The following is a 19,001-nucleotide window of genomic DNA, read 5'->3' as shown; positions in this document are numbered from 1 at the left end:
GAAATGTTTTGAAAACCATAAATCTCTGCCTTTTACTTTTGTTCCTTTTGGGCCAGATGTATCAAAAAAGCCTTTTGCGAATCGGTAATAGCGAATTTTAACAAATCGCTATTTCTGATTCGCAAAATGCTATGTATCATATTTGCGATTTGGTAATAGCGATTTCTTAAAAATTGCAAATGCTATTACTGAATCGCAAATTGCGGTACAGCCCCCTTTCGCACCTATGGGCCAGTAGGCCCATGATTTTTTTGCATTTCCCAAATAGCGAATTCCTAACTGGAATTCGCAATTTTGGAAAAGCAAAACCCCAGGGTGCTGGGGGCCTAAGGCCCCCTCTGCTACACCCCAAAAGGTTTTTTGGGACATGTAAGGTGCACACATGCCAAAGGGGCATGTGTGCGTTACATGTCAATTTTGAAAATGCATATTTAATGCAGTGTTAAGATTTGCACATGGTTACCACCAAGTTTTACTTGGTGGTAATTGCGATTCCTTAATACCAAATTCACATTAAGGAATTGCATGTGGTTTAGGAATCGCAAATAAGGATTCCTTATTTGCGATTTCTTATTTAGAGAATCGCAATTTGCGATTCTCTAAACCTGCTAGCAAATTTAAGGAATCACAATTTTAGCGATTCCTTAAATTTGTTTTGCGAATGCCTTTCATAAATATTGAAAGACATTTTTGCATTCGCAAACCGGCATTTGCACCGTTTGGGAATGCAAAAAGGCTTGATACATTTTGCCCTTTGTTCCTTCGTGGCGCCTTAAGTCAGTTCTGACTGCTCTTCAGAAAGTCCCATTAGAACCAAAGGAATTGGTTTCATTACCATTTCTTACTTAAAATGTACCACCTCTTGTGCTAATTACTTCAATCTGAGTGATTGGGACATTATGAGACTCAGTGCTCTATTCCTTAGGCTTTTCCAGATTGTGTAGTTTTAACACCAGATCCGTGTTTTGATCAATGCATTAGATTTACATAAAACCTTATCAATTCATTTGCAAAGATCTGATCATTAGGATGATGTAGCACTTAATTTGTATCTTTTGGTTCTTCGGCAAGAGTAGCATGTCTTCAGTTGCTTCATAGAGTAGATGGTCACAAAAAGTCATTTCAAAAGCTTATTTAACTTCGAGAGTGCTGTTACAATTAGATGTACAAAGATCCACTGAGGCATAGCAGCATCTTCGGCAGAGGCATTTCAATTAAAACAAGTGTGTATAGCAGAGACCTGGTCAACCCAACATAAGTTTCTAAAGTGCTGTGTTACAAGTAGGTAACCAATCTTCAGCATCATATGGAAAAGATGCACTGCATTTATCTCATTAATATTCTATTGCAATAAAGGTATGTTAAGCATTAAGAGAAGTTTTGGTGCTTCATACTTTTCTCCCTTTCTACAAATATTGCGAATTACTTCCTCAATTAGTGAGAACTGTGACCTGGAAGGTAGAATAGAAGTGAGGGGTAATTATTTGTAAGCTTCATTAACATGAAAAAAGTGTCAAGTGTCTTCTCAAATATTTCACACCCAACATGAAGGTGACCTCAGTAAGACAGTGGGGCATTTTTTATGAAATGATGAAATAAGCTAAACAATCGCCTTGCTGTGATGTGGTAGTTCGAAGAACATGACTTTGAATCCCAGCAAAATAAACTCAGCTGCCATCCTTCCATATGTCAGTATATTGAGTGCATAATTCGAGTAAAGAAAACACTAAGGAGCATAGTTATGTGGGTTTCGCGCAGAGCAGAAAGCCATCTTGTTGCGCTGCGTAAAAGGGCAGGAATGTGCTGTATTTAACATAATACAGTGCTTTCCTCTCCTTGCCCTTTTGGCTGCAGAGCACCAATGCAGACATGCTTATGATGTGGTGCAAGGGTGCCTGTATTGCAGCATGCAACACACATAGAAAGAGGTAAAAAAACAAGGAGAAATAAAGATATTACTCCTTATTATGCCTTCGCTGGGGAAGTTTAGCATTTTGACAGATTCCCAGGTTTACCATTCATTAAGAAAATCTGGGAATGCGCCAAAATCCATGGGTGGATGAGTGGGAACCCCTATGCTCAACCCATGGAACATCTTCCGGGGGAAGAGTAATGCAAAGAAACGGGTTACGCTGTGTTGCATTACTCTGGGTTTCTCACCCCATGCAGGGCCACACAAGGTGACCTTGTGTGGCTTGATAAATCAGGTGTAGGTTTAACGTCACCCATGCGCTCCCTTGCTAGGCGCAAGGACGAAGTAAAACCTACATAAATATGCCCCTAATTGTGAATAGTGCTTACATGCAGAACTATGTTAAAAAAAAGTTCAGAGAGAGTGAAATGCAGTGGACAATTCTATCAAAGTGACTCTGCACACATTAATAAAACCAGGGGAAACGTCAACATTTATCCCAGGGGAAGGATGTTGTTAAAATATACTTATTTGAAGCAAATGGAAATGCACGTATTAGCTGATGAGATGCTAAAAGTAAGGTCAAAATCGAGGGCGCATTTGCCAGTGGTGAAAAGGAAATAACTGTAACTTAGACAGAAACACTCGGTAAATTAATTGATCTTCCTAATCGCCTTAAATACACATGTGCAAGACACATTTTTTGAAAATCAAGGCCACTAACAAAAACAAAACAAAAAGCTTGCAAGAACAACCTGTTCAAACTTACCAATCATTGCATGTACAAAATCGCTTTGCTTCCATAAGGCATTTGCCACAACAAATGCGACAAAACAATAGATTAACATCCTGAAGGCATTGTCACCTCATAGCTCGCCAAACAAATACTATCCTCATGTGCACAGCAAAAGCAACTTCACTCAACATAAATGATACTTTAATTGCCTAATGTCTGTCTGAAAACAGCAAGCATTGCCAAAGCAAATAGGACTCTCCCATGAAAACTATTTGCTTTCTTAATGGTTGTTTTCTCTTGAAATGACTTTTCTTAAAGCATAACAAAAGTCACTTCGAGTTTGCCAATGTGCATTGCATGCATGTGCAGCAGCGGTCATGGACCTGTATTTCTTACTGATTTGAGCAAAAATGAACTCCAAAATGCCGACATTAAATATATTCCTTAAATACAAAAATTAAATTCCAAATTGTCCTTCGTGTGTGCGCATGAATGTTCATAAACAATCTTACAATGTTTTTGTTTTTATTTAAATTTTTTAAAGATGGCCTCCACACTCCACACATGCACATGCCAGTGAGTAACCATCTCGGGACAATTGTTTTAGGGCCAGATGTATCATGCATATTTGCGATCACAGGCCCAACGGGCCGTTTGCGATCGTAAAAATGCATTTTGGTATGTATGAATCCCAATTTGCAATTCGGTAACTTGTTACTGAATCTCAAATTGGAATTGCGACTACATACCGATTAGGTATTAAGAAGGGGTCTGTTAAGAGCATCCCTTCCTAATATCGAATTGCAGAGTTATGTAGGAATGTTTTGTGACCGAAATGCAGTCGCAAAACATTTGCATTTTACCAGCTACTTCAAGTAGGTGGAAACCCATTCACAAACGGGTAGGGGTTCCAAGGGACCCCTTACCCTTTGTGAATGCATGCAAAAAACATTTATTAAGACCATTTGCCAGCTCTTGACCATACACTTGCAACCTAATCCATCACTCGAATGACACAATTCGCACTGCCTGGGACCAGGTCACATTAGTGTGTGATTTCCTTGCTTGGATTCTCTTCTCTGCCACACCAGGACAGCTATAGATTAGATATGGGTCCCACAAGCTGCACAGGTTAGGTGCCACAACTCACTGAGGGACCTAAATTGCGAAGGGCTCTCTGGGAAATATGCTGAGCAGAAAGAGATTGCCTACCCACACAACCTAACTGCGCTATCTGTGCTGGGGGAGTGGAGGCCTAGACACATATACTGCTTTGGTATGCTTGTGCCCCTCCTGTGGCATAGAGGAGGTATGGTGGAATGAAATAACCACAGAATCCACTGGAACGCCGCATTATTTGCCGCACCGGGAGGGTAGTGTTGTCTCCTATTAGCACTAGTCACTCCCCAAAGACCCGGCTGTCAAAAACATGGGGTCCACTGATATCTCCCTCCCTGTCACTATGGGCAGGACTGACTCTAAGCAAGCCAAACTACAATGTGAAGCCCACAAAACAGGCCGGGCCCCAGGTGACAATGATGCCTGGGGAAGTGCGGTAAATCATCTGGCTGGCGAGACGATTGGCTCAGATGACATGAAATCCCTTCTTCTTTCCATGCAGCAGATTCTCACTTTGATTGAAACCAAAATGGACAGTATGTGCTCCCGAGTTGATACAATCATGTACAAGTTGGAACAGCATGACAGCTGCATTACAGACTCTGAGCAGAGAATCTCCGCTTTAGAGGATACAGATACACACAGAAGTGAATGGCTGTTAAACATTGAAAAGGTCCTCAAGTAATATCTGCCAAAAATGAAGATTTAGAGGCTCACTCCCGAAGGAACAATCTATGCATTATGGGAATTCCTGAGACAACCAATACAGGCAGGACAGAGAGGAGCACTTGCTCACAACGCCCTTTGGAGAGGATGCCTTCTCCAGATTGTTCGCGGTGGAACGCTCCCACAGTGCATTGATGGCGTGTCTGCTCCCTACTTTCGCAGCATGGCCCATAATTACACGTTTACTAAACTATTGGGACAGAGATGCTGCTCTACACCTGGCCAAAGAGCAGCATACGCTACAATAAGAAGGTAACAGTCTCAACATTTTTCCTGACTTCATTATTTCAATTCAGGAGGCTAGATGGAAATGTGAGCCCATCAAACAAAAGCTTCAGAAAGCCAACATACAATATGTTATGCTCTACCCAGCTCGGCTGAGTATTACCTACAAAGGTAAGGCCCATATCTTCAACAGCCCACAACAAGAGTTGGAATACCTGAAACGCAACATTGACCATGCTTTTACTGGGAGGACCAGAGCTTCATCGCTTCTCTCGGATATGGAATAGGCTGCCTACAACAACCAGCTAATCACTGGGACTGTTGGACTATGTTACACAAGTATAAGACATTCCATGTACTTAAATAAAGACAGAAATTGTCCCAGGACCCCTTAGTCTTATATGTCTATCTGTGCACTACACTGCAAGACCCTTGGCACTGCTGAGGAACGACAAGTGCCTACAGAATTGTTCATAGATTTCTGTATTTAATTCAATATTGATCTTGTGAGATCACATGCCTGAAACCTACACTAATACTGCCCCGGACACCCTTGTTTACTCAAGGTGGAACTGCCTAGTTCCCTGGCTGAGCACCTGGAGGGATATCCCTTATTGTTTTCTCCTCCTCTTTTCTGTCCTGTCCCCTCACATCTTATTCTTTCTTACCAACTCCACTAAATCCTCACTGCCTACCATTTGTTATACCTGATATGCCTTCACTTCCACTGATTGTCTAAACTTGGCTGTCAGCTATTCTAACCTTATTTATTTCCTTGTTTTCTGTATCTTGTTATTAACATTGTGCAAGCTTACTCACTATCCCATTTTCTCCAGAAGGTGTTCTATCAAATAAAAGTTTTTGTGGTTCGGGGATTTTGGGAGCAATAACGTTTTCTGACAGGATTGGGCCATTAGTGTGGGTGGGGGGCATGTGGTAATTGTATATGCTTTGTTGCATGCATACATATTCACACGTGATACTGTACATGCCTGTCATACAACCAAATGGTGGGTGGGATTGCGCAGATCACACGCTGCACCAACATTCCTTCTGGTATGGCTGAATTAGGTGAGTACCAGAAGTTGCAACACAAATTCAATATTACTGCCTGAAATGGAATATTCGAGGGCTGGGTGACCCATGCAAATGTCAGCACATATTGGTCTACCTAGATAGACACAACATTACTGATGTGGCCTACCTAGAAAGACACAAAATTATTATCGCCCTACTACAGGAAACCCACTTTGGAAATTCAACACACACCATGTTTGCCACACGAAGGGCATCTCATTGATACTATGCGACTTACTCCACATATTCTATGGGCACAATGACAATCATACACAAAGGTACTCCTTTCACCCCAAAGGGAACACTTAATGACCCTCAGGGACGCTACACATTGGTTTGGGGCAGGCTAGCCTCAATATCTATTACTATTCTGAATTGCTATGGCTCCATTACAGATGACCCTGGATTTTTTGATACGGTAAGGAAGTTGATCGCTGATACAGGCTCCACTCATATTATTTGGGGTGGAGACTATAATGTTGCCCTAAATGTGGAAAAGGATAGATCTCATTTCCCCCAGTATTATTACGTCAGGGCTGGCAGACACATCTGAGCAATAATGGAGGTAAATGGGTTTCTAGATGCAAGGAGATTTACTCATCCACAGGTAAGGGAGGGCCCATGCTACTCTGGGGCCCACAATAGTTTTGTCAGAATAGATTACTGGCTCATCACCAGGAATCTTAGAACCTGGTTGGGACGTACTCATTCAGACTATTCACCTGTGATGATGGTCCTCTAGCCTTCTCAAGTAGTCTCCCCACAAGCCTCCTGGAGACTCTTGCCAGCCGCACTGTTAGATGAGGCATTTCATGAAGTACTAGGTGGGAAGGTGAAAGATTTCTTTGACAAGTATAAAAACGTAGGCTCATATTTATACTTTTTTTGCGCTGCATTTGCGCCGCTTTTTGATGAAAAAACGGAGCAAACTTACAAAATACAACGCTTTTTGCGTTAAAAAATGACGCAAATGCGGCGATATGGGCCTTAGCATCACAGACAGGTGTAATTTGGGAGGCCTCCAAAATCACTATCCAAGGGCTTTCCCTATCCAAGAGCAAAGGGATCTTGCTGTCAATTAGAGATAGCCATAGGAGAACTGAAGCCCATCCTAAAACTCTGGAGGAGAGATTTGGAGACCCTACTGACCCTTATTGCAGATAAAATTTGAGCGATCAGGAGACGGTGGAAACATGAATGTTTGTTTTGCTGGAAATATTAAAAAGCCAGAGTGTAAGGTGAGGGGGGAAGTCTGAGGCATACACTAGCAACTAATATACATAATCCCTGGGGCGCTAATTCTGTTCTTGAACTCTTTGACAAAGATCGCGCCACACAGTGTGACACCCCAGACATACTCAGAATATTCTTAAGATACTATCAACACATCTATTCCGCACAAAGACCACAAACAAATAATACTGATACATACCTGAAAGATGTTGCGCTGGCCTGGCTAAGTGATGCTCAAAGAGAGTTTTATCTGTAGATATAGAGGAAGATGAAATGAGAAAAGCCATCACCGCAATTATGTCCTGGCTGAGCTCCTGGCACAGACGGGCTGCCGGGGGATTTTTATAAGTCATATGCTGGTCCTTTTGGTACCAGTACTAAAGGACGTTTATCATGAGATACAGGGGAACGGTCTGTTACCTAATTCGATGCGAGATGCAAAGATTATCGTGCTACTTAAGCCTGGCAAGCCAGGTGACTGCTGCAACTCTTACAGACCCCTCTCCCTAATTAACTGCGATGTTAAAATCTCAGCTAAAGTTTTCGATAACCGGCTCTGTCCCTTGATAACTTTTCTGGTTCGTCCAGACGAGTCAGGATTTATTCTGAGGCATGCTTCCTCCCATAATCTATGCACTTTATTTGTGCTCATGCAAGACATAAACCCTGAGCTCATGGCCGCTGTGTGAAGTACATCATGAGCCTCTTTTTGTAGGAGGCTGATGTCCACAAGATGGAGTACAAGGATTTGGAGAAGGCTTCAAGATAACATTTTATTTCACTGCAGCTGATCACACCCAAAGAGTGTTCATGACTCTTTCTGGCCAAGTGCAACTAACTCCTTCCCCCCTCCTATGTCTTTATTGCAGTACCCATTTTACCACACCATACATGTGTCATAAATTCCGAACACGTTCAAACAAGCATTTCCTGTAACACCGCTGAACCACAAGAACAGGATGTTCAAGCACAAAATAACATTTCTGAGGACAAGAGGGGCAGTTAAGCCCTCTGCAAAGTTTTGAAAACATTTAAGAGAAACCAGCACATTTTTAAGAAATGAAACAAGCACAGCTGCCAAAGGAATACAATTTTTCTCGTAACATATACAGAATAGAGTTAAAGGTCAGCCAAAATGGAGTCCTCACGCCAAATTAGGAAATCCATTTTCCACAGCTGCGGTGTTCCTCGATGCCACAAAGGCCTTCAGTTCCATGGAGTGGGACGACTTGATGGTGATACAATGCCACATGGGATTTCCATGGGATTTCCATGCCTGTTTTTGGCCTGGATAGGCCTGCTTCACTCCAAACCAGCAGCTAAGGTCCATATGAATGTGTCCTCTTTGGCCCCTTTTCATATTGAATGCGGTACCCGGCAAGGATGTCACTTATCACCATTACTGTTTGTGCTGGTGATTGAACCTTTGGCAGCCAAACTTCGCCACCATCATCATGAGCACTTTACCAGATACCTTGCAAGACATATATTGATCTCATTGTACTGGAATGATATCACATTATACCTCAGGGAACGGCAGATTGGTTTGAATGAAGTATTGCACAAGTTTGTGCATTTTGGCGACCTTGCAGGTATACACATTAATTGGAAGAAATCCTCCCTTTTCCCACTCACTCCTGCCACAGACCATTTCCATCCGGACTCTCCATTCCAATGGTGCGACTCGGACCTCAAATACCTACATATAGTAATAACAATGGACATGGGAGAACTGATCCTCGCTAACTATGTTGTAGCCTTAGATGCGATTACAGATAGAATCACAAGTTGTATATCATTGCCCCTCTGCCTAGCTGGCCGCATCTCTCTTATGAAGATAGTCATTCTACCAAAACTGCTTTACCTATTTCTCAGTATTCCTTACTCGCCAGGGCGGCAGTTCTTCAAACTCTTCAAAACATAATTGATTAGGTTGGCTTGGGCGGCTAAGCAGCCGCGCATACAATGGGATGTACTTACAGTACCCTTCTCAAAGGACGGCCTCAAGGCTCCAGATATGGGACTCTATTACTTGTGTGCCCAAGGGCACTATGCTATCTACTGGTACAAGTCTCCCCCCTATATGCCACTTTTTGGCGATCAAACAGGTTACAATGCAGCCCTCCTTAGTTTGACCTATCCAGGTGCATGAGGCACCAGGGGGGGACTCTGGATTCCACTGTAGTGTGCACTACTGGAGCATGGAAGAAAATGGGCAGAAAACTCAGCAAGTCTCTGCTCTATTCACTGCTTGTTCCATTACCATCATGCTTTGCCTGTCACTCACAAGGAGACGTGTAGAGCCACACTTCTTAAAGCTGGACTCCACACATGGGGTCATTTTTATGCTGGGGGTTGTTTCTTGAGGGAAGGTTTCTTTGCTGGAGACAGGCCGACCCCAGTAAACATATTTTACTGCAACAAACTATGAACAACATTAAAGCAGTTACTCCTGACTTCCCTAGTGAACCCCCACCTTCCATACACTACATATCATGCTAGCTTCAACTAGTCCTAGACACTTGGGGGCATATTTATACTCCGTTTGCGACGCAATTTCGACGCAAAACTAACTCCATATTTATACTTTGGCGTTAGACGAGTCTAGCGCCAAAGTCCATGGAGTTTGCGTCATTTTTTAGCGTGGACACCTACTTTGCGTTAATTATATGCAAGGTAGGCGTTCCCGTCTAAAAAATCGACTCCGAGCCATGTGCGTCGGATTTATACTCCCGGGCAAAATTCACACCCGGGAGTGGGCGGGTCAAAAAAAATGACGTACGGCCGCTTTTGCGCCGTTTTTTAGCGCCTGCAAAAGGCAGGCGTTAAGGGACCTGTGGGCTCTGAAGGAGCCCAGAGGTGCCCTCCCATGCCCCCAGGGACACCCCCTGTCACCCTTGCCCACCCCAGGAGGACACCCAAGGCTGGAGGGACCCATCCCAGGGACATTAAGGTAAGTTCAGGTAAGTGTTTTTTTATTTTGTTTTTGGTGGCATAGGGGGGCCTGATTTGTGCCCCCCTACATGCCACTATGCCCAATGACCATGCCCAGGGGACAGAAGTCCCCTGGGCATGGCCATTGGGCAAGGGGGCATGACTCCTGTCTTTGCTAAGACAGGAGTCATTTCTATGGGGGTTGGGAGTGAAAAAAAAAGGCGCAAATCGGGTTGAGGCGAAAAAATTGCCTCAACCTGACTTGCCCCATTTCTTGACGCCCAAGCCCCATATCCCCCTACGCCGGCGCTGCCTGGTGTACGTCGTTTTTTTTAACGCACACCAGACGGCGCCGGCGGCTAACACCGGCTAACGTCATTCAATAAATACGGCGCCCGCATGGCGCTTCAGAATGGCGTTAGCCGGCGCTAATTTTTTTGACGCAAAACTGCGTTGGCGCAGTTTTACGTCAAAAAGTATAAATATGGGCCTTGGTCTCGATTCTATTTCACTCTGCACAATCTGAGTCACCAGGCAGCATGGGGACGGCGAGAGCTCGGTGGGAATCGTAGCTCGGCTTTTAACTTACAGATAAACAGATGCTACATTGCTGTCAACAGACTGGGTGCATAACCTCAAGCAGTAGACTCAGAATTATTCCCTTTAAATTCCTATACCAAATATACTATTCACCTGCCAGATTATATAGTTATTGTCTACGTCCTGATATTAGATGTGAGAAATGTGGGGCAGAAGGAGTAGATTTTTTACATTTAGCTTGGAAATGCAGCTCTGTTCGGGCATTCTGGAGGGAGGTTGCAGATGCACTGTCTATAACGATAGGACAGCATTTCCACCTAACACCTCTCCTGGCCTCATTGGGGCACACTGAAGATATAGAGTGCAGCTACAGGAAGTATGTGGCACTAGCACTTCTTCTGGCCAAGAGAAGAATATCATGTAGAAGGGGCAGAGGTCGAGCGCCTAAATTTAGAGTCACTGTGGGACCTAATATACTATAAAGATCAACTCCCCATATACATTGAACTCCTCCCCGCAAGCTTGGGTTATCTGGGATCCCTTACTGACACGGCTGCTAGAGGGAATGGAAGAAGGAAACCCTCACACTAAGATTCGGAGACACTTAGAAAATGACTGTGGGTATTCTATTAGCCAGAGTTGAGCTACATGGCAAATTTTGCCACTTTGTTGATGATCTACTGGTGGGGCCTAGTTGCCCTTTTTGCTATGGATGTGTTACTAGGAAGACCCACCTGTTCTTAAGCTAAGAATCACCTTTATATACTTATTCAGGCAACAGAGTACTAGGCATCACACTGATAGCGCATATATAGGTCATACACCGTAATACGAACATGTCTATTTATGCATGTAGAGATGAATGAAGCTATATATCATGTTACTTCCTGAAACCTAATTACTGGCTAATGACTATGTATGTTATCTGTTTGACTAAACTCAATAAAGAAAAAAAAACTACTGGTATAGCCCGAGACAGAAGGGCTAAAAGCCTATTATAACATTCCACCTCCTAAGGGTAGAATTTTCTAAAGTGAAAAGGGAGAAACATGAAGACAAACATTGGAGTTTTGGAGCTCCAGGCCTATACAAGCCATTATAAACCTGGAGCCGCTCCATTGTCTTCAACATTCCAATGTATTAATTTGCATTATATTCAAATTCATTTCATTTTGCCCAAATACTTTAAAATGTCGTGCTGCTTTTCATGCCGTAGGGCTACCAAAATTTCTGTTTCTCCCCCACCTTTATTAATATGCACATCTTCCATATTAAATCAGTGTAGTTTAATCAGTTCTTAATCCAGCAGACCATGGTGGCAAGCAAAAGTACCACGTCTCAGCTCATTAACTCTAAGATTGAGTCACTTTCATAAGATGACAGTACAGTGATGTATTGTAGTATCTTCCATATATGTATGTGCCATGACATATGCTGCAACACAACATTGAAGAGCTCAGAGGTGATTCATGCCATTGGTCACGACCTTCTGTCTTCATTATATCATGACATTACATGAATATTATTATCAGTCATGTGATAATCATGCTTATTGCCTTTGTAGAGTAGAGACATCATTTTGAAAGAAAGAAAACCATATATTTCAGATCATTATTGAAATCACACATAGCCCAATCTCAATGTTTCCAGCTGTACATCTGTGTACTTAAGTAGGTTTAAAATTATTTTTTCCTATGACTGAACAAATACCTGTAAGACAATAGGATGTGCATTGATAGACAAAGTGTACAGCAGGCGCATTTTGTCCCGGTCTGTGAAGTGATCCATGAATACACTACCAGCATCAAGCACTTCTGCATAGCGTCGGACAATGCGGTCCAGGAGCCTCTGCGATGGACATCTTAGTATCGGACTGGGCAAACCCTGCAACCACAGAAAAATAGTTTTTTTGAGGAACTAGTTGCAGTACAACATGTAGAGCACATAAAAGACATTTAATTAATGAAAGATTGGTTACTAAATGAATGACAATTTACAGCCCAAAAATTATCCTGAGGAAGCGTCTAAATGTGTTCAGGCACTATGTTTAATTGTTTTTATTGTTGATTAATTAAAATCATGCAATACATAACAGCAGAAACTTGAACAAACAGTACAGCTAAGTTATAGGGCTCAATCCACATAGTAATATCTATGTTCTGAGATCTCTGCTCACATAGTTTTCCCATATGACTGGGTGGAGTTCTCTGTCTGGATGCCATTCACCAGTTCCAGGTGGAAATTGACATCCAGTAGTAGCATTTATCAGTCTCCGTGCCTTACTCATGAGGGAGAAGGCTCTTAAGACTCTTAAGACAGAAATTATGACCAAAAAACCTACTAGTAGTTTTAGAACCTGCTTTTTGATTTCTGTTAGGAAGGAAACCTCTGCAGTGGAGTAGTGGAAAAGTAAACAGAGACAGCCTCCACCTGACCTTAATCACACAAACATATGATTCTCGGAAATCCAGGCAGTACATAAATATCCACACCCAGAGCTTTCTGGTCTTCCCCTTCCACTGCTTGAGTTTCAGGATGCTATACTAAAGCTCCAGCCCCCAGAATGCTGCCATCGCCACTCAGAGGAACTTCACTGGAGATGAGACAGACCTTGTCTTTACATCTTTTTTGGTCATTACAGGGAACTTACTGTCTGCATCCATACACTCTCAGTGGAGTAGAGGAAACTGAAATGTAGCAGGAGGTGGAAGAGTTATTCACTGCCTTGTGGATGAAGGTACGTATTGTGGCGATTTGAAGAAGAGTTGGCAGGATCAGAGGAGTTTTGTGATGGATAAGTTAGACAGGGTATAGATGGCAAATGCTCTTCCTAAAGACAGACCAGTTCCTGTATTCAGGAAGAACCTTTGCTGCCTGTATCAATTAAATTGTATCTCTTTCCTGGATCCGGTCTTCCTCTCACCTCCCTCGAAGAATGTATCCCGGCCAGCCCCGTCCCTGATCTGCTAAATTGACTGACTGTTTCAGGGACTCCCAATGTAAGACTATATAAAACCTGAACCACTCTATAGTACCACTACATTTCTATTCCACACTAATGTCAACATCCTCCCCCTCCCCCCATAGATAGGAACACATCTCACTCACACACATCTTTAACCACCCCTACCCCATTTTTAGAGTTTATACTGATCAAAGCCAGGCTCTTTGCAGGTAAAGGAGTACACTCTGTCGCAGTAAGGTATAGAAGAAGGACATGCACCTGAGAATCCTCAGAAAATTTTATTCTTGCAGAAAATATTCATGGTCACAATGAAACAGATACTTCAGCTGATAAGACAGGGATAAGAGAGACTAACTCAGGAACAATGATTGTAAGAGAATTCCCAAATGAGAAAGAGAAGCAATGAACTTTTATTTCGCGGAAAATGCCTTTTTTCCTGGTGAACAACTACAAACCCATAGTATCAGGTTGGGCCATGACATCCTTTGAGTAGTACATTTCAGAACCAAAAGGATGCAAGAAATGGTTTCAAGCACATTTTGGTAGCCTAGTTAAAAAAAAAAACACTTCAGTGGCTTATGTAAAGCAATGTATAATCTGTGCATAAAATAAGATAGACCCCAGACAAACTAATGGTCTATTGCAACCACTGCCCAAACCTCTGAAATCTTAGTCTTTATGGTAGAAAAGTCCTTGATCTCAAGGCTAAATTGTACTTTGGGTAGTGGCTGACTATTTGCTAAATTGGCACATTTAGGCCCATATTTATACTTTTTGTGCACCGCATTTGCGTCATTTGTTGACGCAAAGACGGCGCAAACTTACAAAATACCTTAGTATTTTGTAAGTTTGTGCCGATTTTGCATCAAAAAATGACGCAAATGAGGCGTTAAAAAAGTATAAATATGGGCCTTAATAGCACCATACAAATTGTTCAAAGCCGTTAGATTGGCAAGACAGTTTCTGAAGAAAATAGTAGGCTCAATGGCTTACCTATGGTGATTAGAACATACAGGAAACCCAGTTTGTTTCCCTCTGTTGGAACATACTATTACAACAATTGAATACAATTAAATTTAAATAAGCTAGTTATCATCCTCAAAGTGATGGACAGATCGAGAGGCTCAATTAGATCAGAGAGCATTTTTTATATTGCTTTCTAGCAGACCATCAGTAAAATTAGTTCTTTTGGATACCACTAGTGTAATTTGTTTCTGACAACTCTTTGTACATCTTGCTAGAATTTTATCAATTTTTTCATGTCTATGGTTATCACTATAAACTATGGCTGCCTGGGTTTACCCCTTCATGTTCTGCACTAAAGGTGCTGGTACAATACCTCCCTGCAGACCAGTAATCAGTGATACACTATCTATTAAAGTCCAAAGTATCATATAAAAGATTTGCAGATCAGTAAAGAATTCCAGTACCAAACTATTTGGAGATGGGCAGAAGATCATGTAGTGATCTCTGGGTCACAACAACATTTTTCCCTTGCTTTGTAGGTCCCTTTTCATTACTAGAGCTGGTAGATCCTACAGCACTCTAAAAGAAACTTCCAGAATATTGAAAGATTCTCCGTGCGTTTCATGTTTCTAGGGTAGAGTCAGCAAATGACAACTAGCAAATCAGACCTCCACCATTGATAATAGACAAGGGCCAACTAGAATTTGAGGTGGAGGCAATTTTAGACTTATTATCAGAAAAGGTCTTTTTTCAAAACCTCATGGCATGAAAGGATTATGATGCATCAGAAACGTCATTAGAGACCCCCCTTCATGAGCTACATTTGCCATATAATTTCATTAGAGATTTCCCAATATGCCATCTAAAAAGATGAGGAAAGGAAATCCTGCAGATGGTACTGTCATGGCTCAAAAATGAAAAGACTGAGATCAGAGGCCTGAGGATGTGTAAGACCGTCAATGGTGGTTGGGGCTGAGATTGACGGGCCGGGTGTTCCAGGTCAGTCAGAAAAAAAAGACCAATCAGAACAGTAGAATGACTGCAGCTAGGACATTGGAAGCAACAGCATAGCAGGAAAAAGTTACTTTGCAACTGCTTGGCTGTATTGTTCACAGACTCTCAGTTCGTTCCACTGAATGTGTGTTTGCTGCACATTTGTTTTGTTTCCCTGCCTTCCCTTCATGTTTCTTCCCAGTTACCTCCATCTCCTATCAAGAAGGCTTCTCTGTCAATTTTGGGCCTTCTACACCTGCACTTCATTGGAAGTCACTCTCACTGATAGCAGAACCTGGTGCTCCCAAGTTCAGGGAATTCCTCTTGGTACTTTGTAGGTTTGTTACCAGTGCTACCTTGTTACTACCTTGTGGAGCTTCCTGTAAGCCATATGGAGACTGAAGTTTGTGCAGTATTGATACACATGCACACTTATTTTCATAGGCAAACTGTGTGTGTTTATCATTACATCCAGACTTGCTGTCCCTCTGGCGTTTGTGTAGCTCTGCTGTTTGAGTTAAGTCAAGTCTTAGCATAACCATTTTATTTGGTGGAGAGTGTGGCTCAGCATCAGGACCCACTCATTTACACTTCCAACATAACAGAGTGTCAGAGTAGAAAGGCTTGCCTAGGATTTTCTTTTTTAATTTCAGTTACTTTACTGAATTATTTGCAAATAACAATGCAGTGACAGAATAATCATGAAGGGAGAAATAATAAAGAGTTAAGAAGAAATTCAATACATAAGAAATACATAATCCATTAGATAGCCAGATGTTCCATTCATATGAAGGTGTTCGGTTTTGGAAGTAGATATTAGCAGACTGTGTTGAAATATTGGGATATAAACAGGAATTCGAGAACTAAATAAAGTGTGGGTGATCCTAACGAGAGGAGGTGATGCACTAGTAGGAAACAGCTTTACAAAATGTGTGGTTATGAAGAATCCAATTTGAGAAAGGAAAAAGAAAGGAAGAGATAGGCAGAATTAGGTAAGTATGGCTTCTTGGATTATGGGCTTTGAGATTTTTCCTGACATCATTCAGCCTTTTTCCAGATACATTGTGTGCTTGATAACCAAGTTGCATGTTGTAAAGAAATGGTATCTGCATTCCTTTTGCCAACCATTTGTGAATAGCTATTTTATATGCAAATTTCCAATTGTGTACAGTTGTTTTATCACCACCCATCCCCCAGTATGAGTCTAAGGTCCAGTAGGAAGATCAAGGATCTATAAGTTGAAAATTGATACCACTCCCACACATATTGTAAGGAAGTCAAGCGTTAGATTTACCTAAAGTATCGCTGGAATATTATAGGAATCTCTTCTCAGAAATCCTCCAGTAGTGGGTAGCTTAAAACATGTGTGGAAGCTCCCTGACTCCCTCACTGAAATTATAGCAGGTGTTGATAGAGGGATGCTGTAGCTTGAATAGGCGTTTGGGCACCCAATAGGTTCTATGTAAGAGCAAGTCTTCTGTTTGAACTAGGTTTGTGTGAGTATCCCTATGAAGGGTGGGTTCCAAACTTGTGATAACTTTTCCAGAGGAAATGTATCATGTCAACATTTCTACCAGTCCTTATCCCATTTCATCTAAATGGGTACATTCAGCTGAGGTTTAATAGGGTGTAGTCATTTATAGACTTTTAACACATTGTAGGAAAGTGCCTCTTTTGACATGGTCACGCCTCCCCCACACTTTTTGAATGGTTTCTGGTGCAAATTCAACTGGAAGGGCATTAGGTCCCTGCCAAACAGGTCCTCAGTGCCGGATCTATTTCCCTAAAACTGCACAGTCATTTTTCCCAATTGGAAAACCTTTAGCTACCACTATAAGTCCCTACTAAATGGCCCCCCTGGTACCCTGGGCAGGGGTTACTAAAGGAAGGCCCCTGAGGGCTGCAGCACAAATGGTGCCATCCTCAGGGACCCCTCACTAAGTGCACACAGTGTTGCTTTCACTGGCTGTATGTCTGGGTGCAGATCTAAAATGAAAACACAACATGGGACACAGACTGTGTTCGCTGTCCCCTTTACACTGCACCCCTCTAGCAGGCCTTCCAGCCCTAAAGGCCGGGTTCATTAGATGTGGGGGCAAACCTGCATGAGCAGATATGCTCCTGACATGCCTTTGTCGATTCTCAGACATGGTAAGTGAACAGTGAAGCCATTTTAAGTACAGTGCTAGACACTGGTCGTTACAAGTTCCCCAGCTACATGATGACTTCACTGGCAACAGGGATGTTTGGTATCAAACACCTCATATTAATAAACCCTCTCTAAATCCAAGGATGGATTTATAACTACATGCACATTAAGGGAAGTGGCTGGTAAACACCAGTACATTCACCTTAGGCAGAGTTTGGCCCCTGAAGTGAGAGACAATGCTTTTGAGGGCTCAGAACAAAGGCCTGCTGGGCAGAAGTGTGACCTCCTCTCCCAGGCAGGGCTGACATCCCGGTGGGAGGGGGCCCTAGCAGCCTTTGAAATATGACCCAGGCCTCTTCAAATGGTGGAGGAGGCCGACCCTCAGTTCCTGACTCCACTTTTGGAGGCAGGAATGGTGGGAAAATTAGTTAAATTAAGAGAAGTGCCCACTTCATGCCCATCCCACCCCTAAGGTGGACGAGCTTAAGTGGACACTACTTTCTAAGTTCCTCAATCTTTGTGTCTTGTGTCGAAGGAATTAGGCCAATAGGATTAGGGCATGTCAACTTCCAAAGGAAGTGGTCATAGGAAGGGTGTAGCCACCCTAACGGTTCAGTATTTAGGTTGCACCCCTGAACCCTAGAATTAGATTCCTGTTGACCTAAGAAGAGCCAGACAACACAAATTGCCCACCAGAGAAGACTGACGACACCAACTGATTTAGCCCCAGCTCTACTGGCCTGTCTGCAACCTTTAAAGAACCTGCGCCCAGAAGACGACTTGTCCTGCAGCCCAGCAACCTCCAAAAGCTGTGGGAGGGCTGCCTGCCCTTGATAAAGACCAAGAAGTCCCATGGACAGTGGACCTGTCCAAAAGAAACCCTCTGTAAAGAAGAAGAAGTCTTCCTGAGGAACTGCAAAACTGCCGCCTGGAACCACCTCTGCACCCAATGCCCCTTGCCTGAGTCCAAGTGGCTTACCAGTCCAGTGAAGGTTCCCCAGCACTTCTGACCAAGAGTCCACCGTGGGCTGACCCCTGCCAGACTCCACAGCGACACCTGCAGGCTTAATCCAAGGGCTCATTCTGACAGCAACCTGCCCGGTAAGCTGTTTCCAATTGCCAAAAGACACCTCTGCACCCAAAATCCCTGGGCCTTGGGGAGCTAGACCATCAGTAACCCTACGACCCTTGGTGTCTCTACTTACCTGGGCAGCTGTGGGTTGACCTCACCTGGTCTCCTGGCCAGAACCTGCAGGCTGTTTCTGAAAGTGATCTCCTCAATTGAATAACATCGGCCACCCAGTGCTGTGTTGGCACTCTGCACCCGGCCACCCCTGTGCCTCTGAGGTTGTTAGTTTGGTTCTGCCTTGTGGCCCGCCTTGTTCTTACCTCAAATGCAGGAGATCGGCCCCTGACCCTGCTTTAG

The 19,001-nt window shown here is 43.0% G+C and overlaps 1 protein-coding gene across 2 annotated transcripts in view; it reads right to left on the bottom strand.

Annotated features, from left to right (window-relative positions):
- Positions 1-19,001, bottom strand: part of DIPK2B (divergent protein kinase domain 2B) — a 359,981-nt gene that overhangs the window by 124,353 nt on the left and 216,627 nt on the right. For both annotated transcript variants that reach the window (XM_069204187.1, XM_069204188.1), the window contains exon 3: positions 12,213-12,386. In XM_069204187.1, the coding sequence (XP_069060288.1) occupies positions 12,213-12,386 (174 nt within the window). The remainder of the gene's footprint in view (positions 1-12,212; positions 12,387-19,001) is intronic.

The sequence above is a fragment of the Pleurodeles waltl genome, chromosome 8 (assembly GCF_031143425.1).
Source record: "Pleurodeles waltl isolate 20211129_DDA chromosome 8, aPleWal1.hap1.20221129, whole genome shotgun sequence".
Classification (NCBI taxonomy): domain Eukaryota; kingdom Metazoa; phylum Chordata; class Amphibia; order Caudata; family Salamandridae; genus Pleurodeles; species Pleurodeles waltl.
This window is presented reverse-complemented; position numbering and strand designations above follow the sequence as displayed.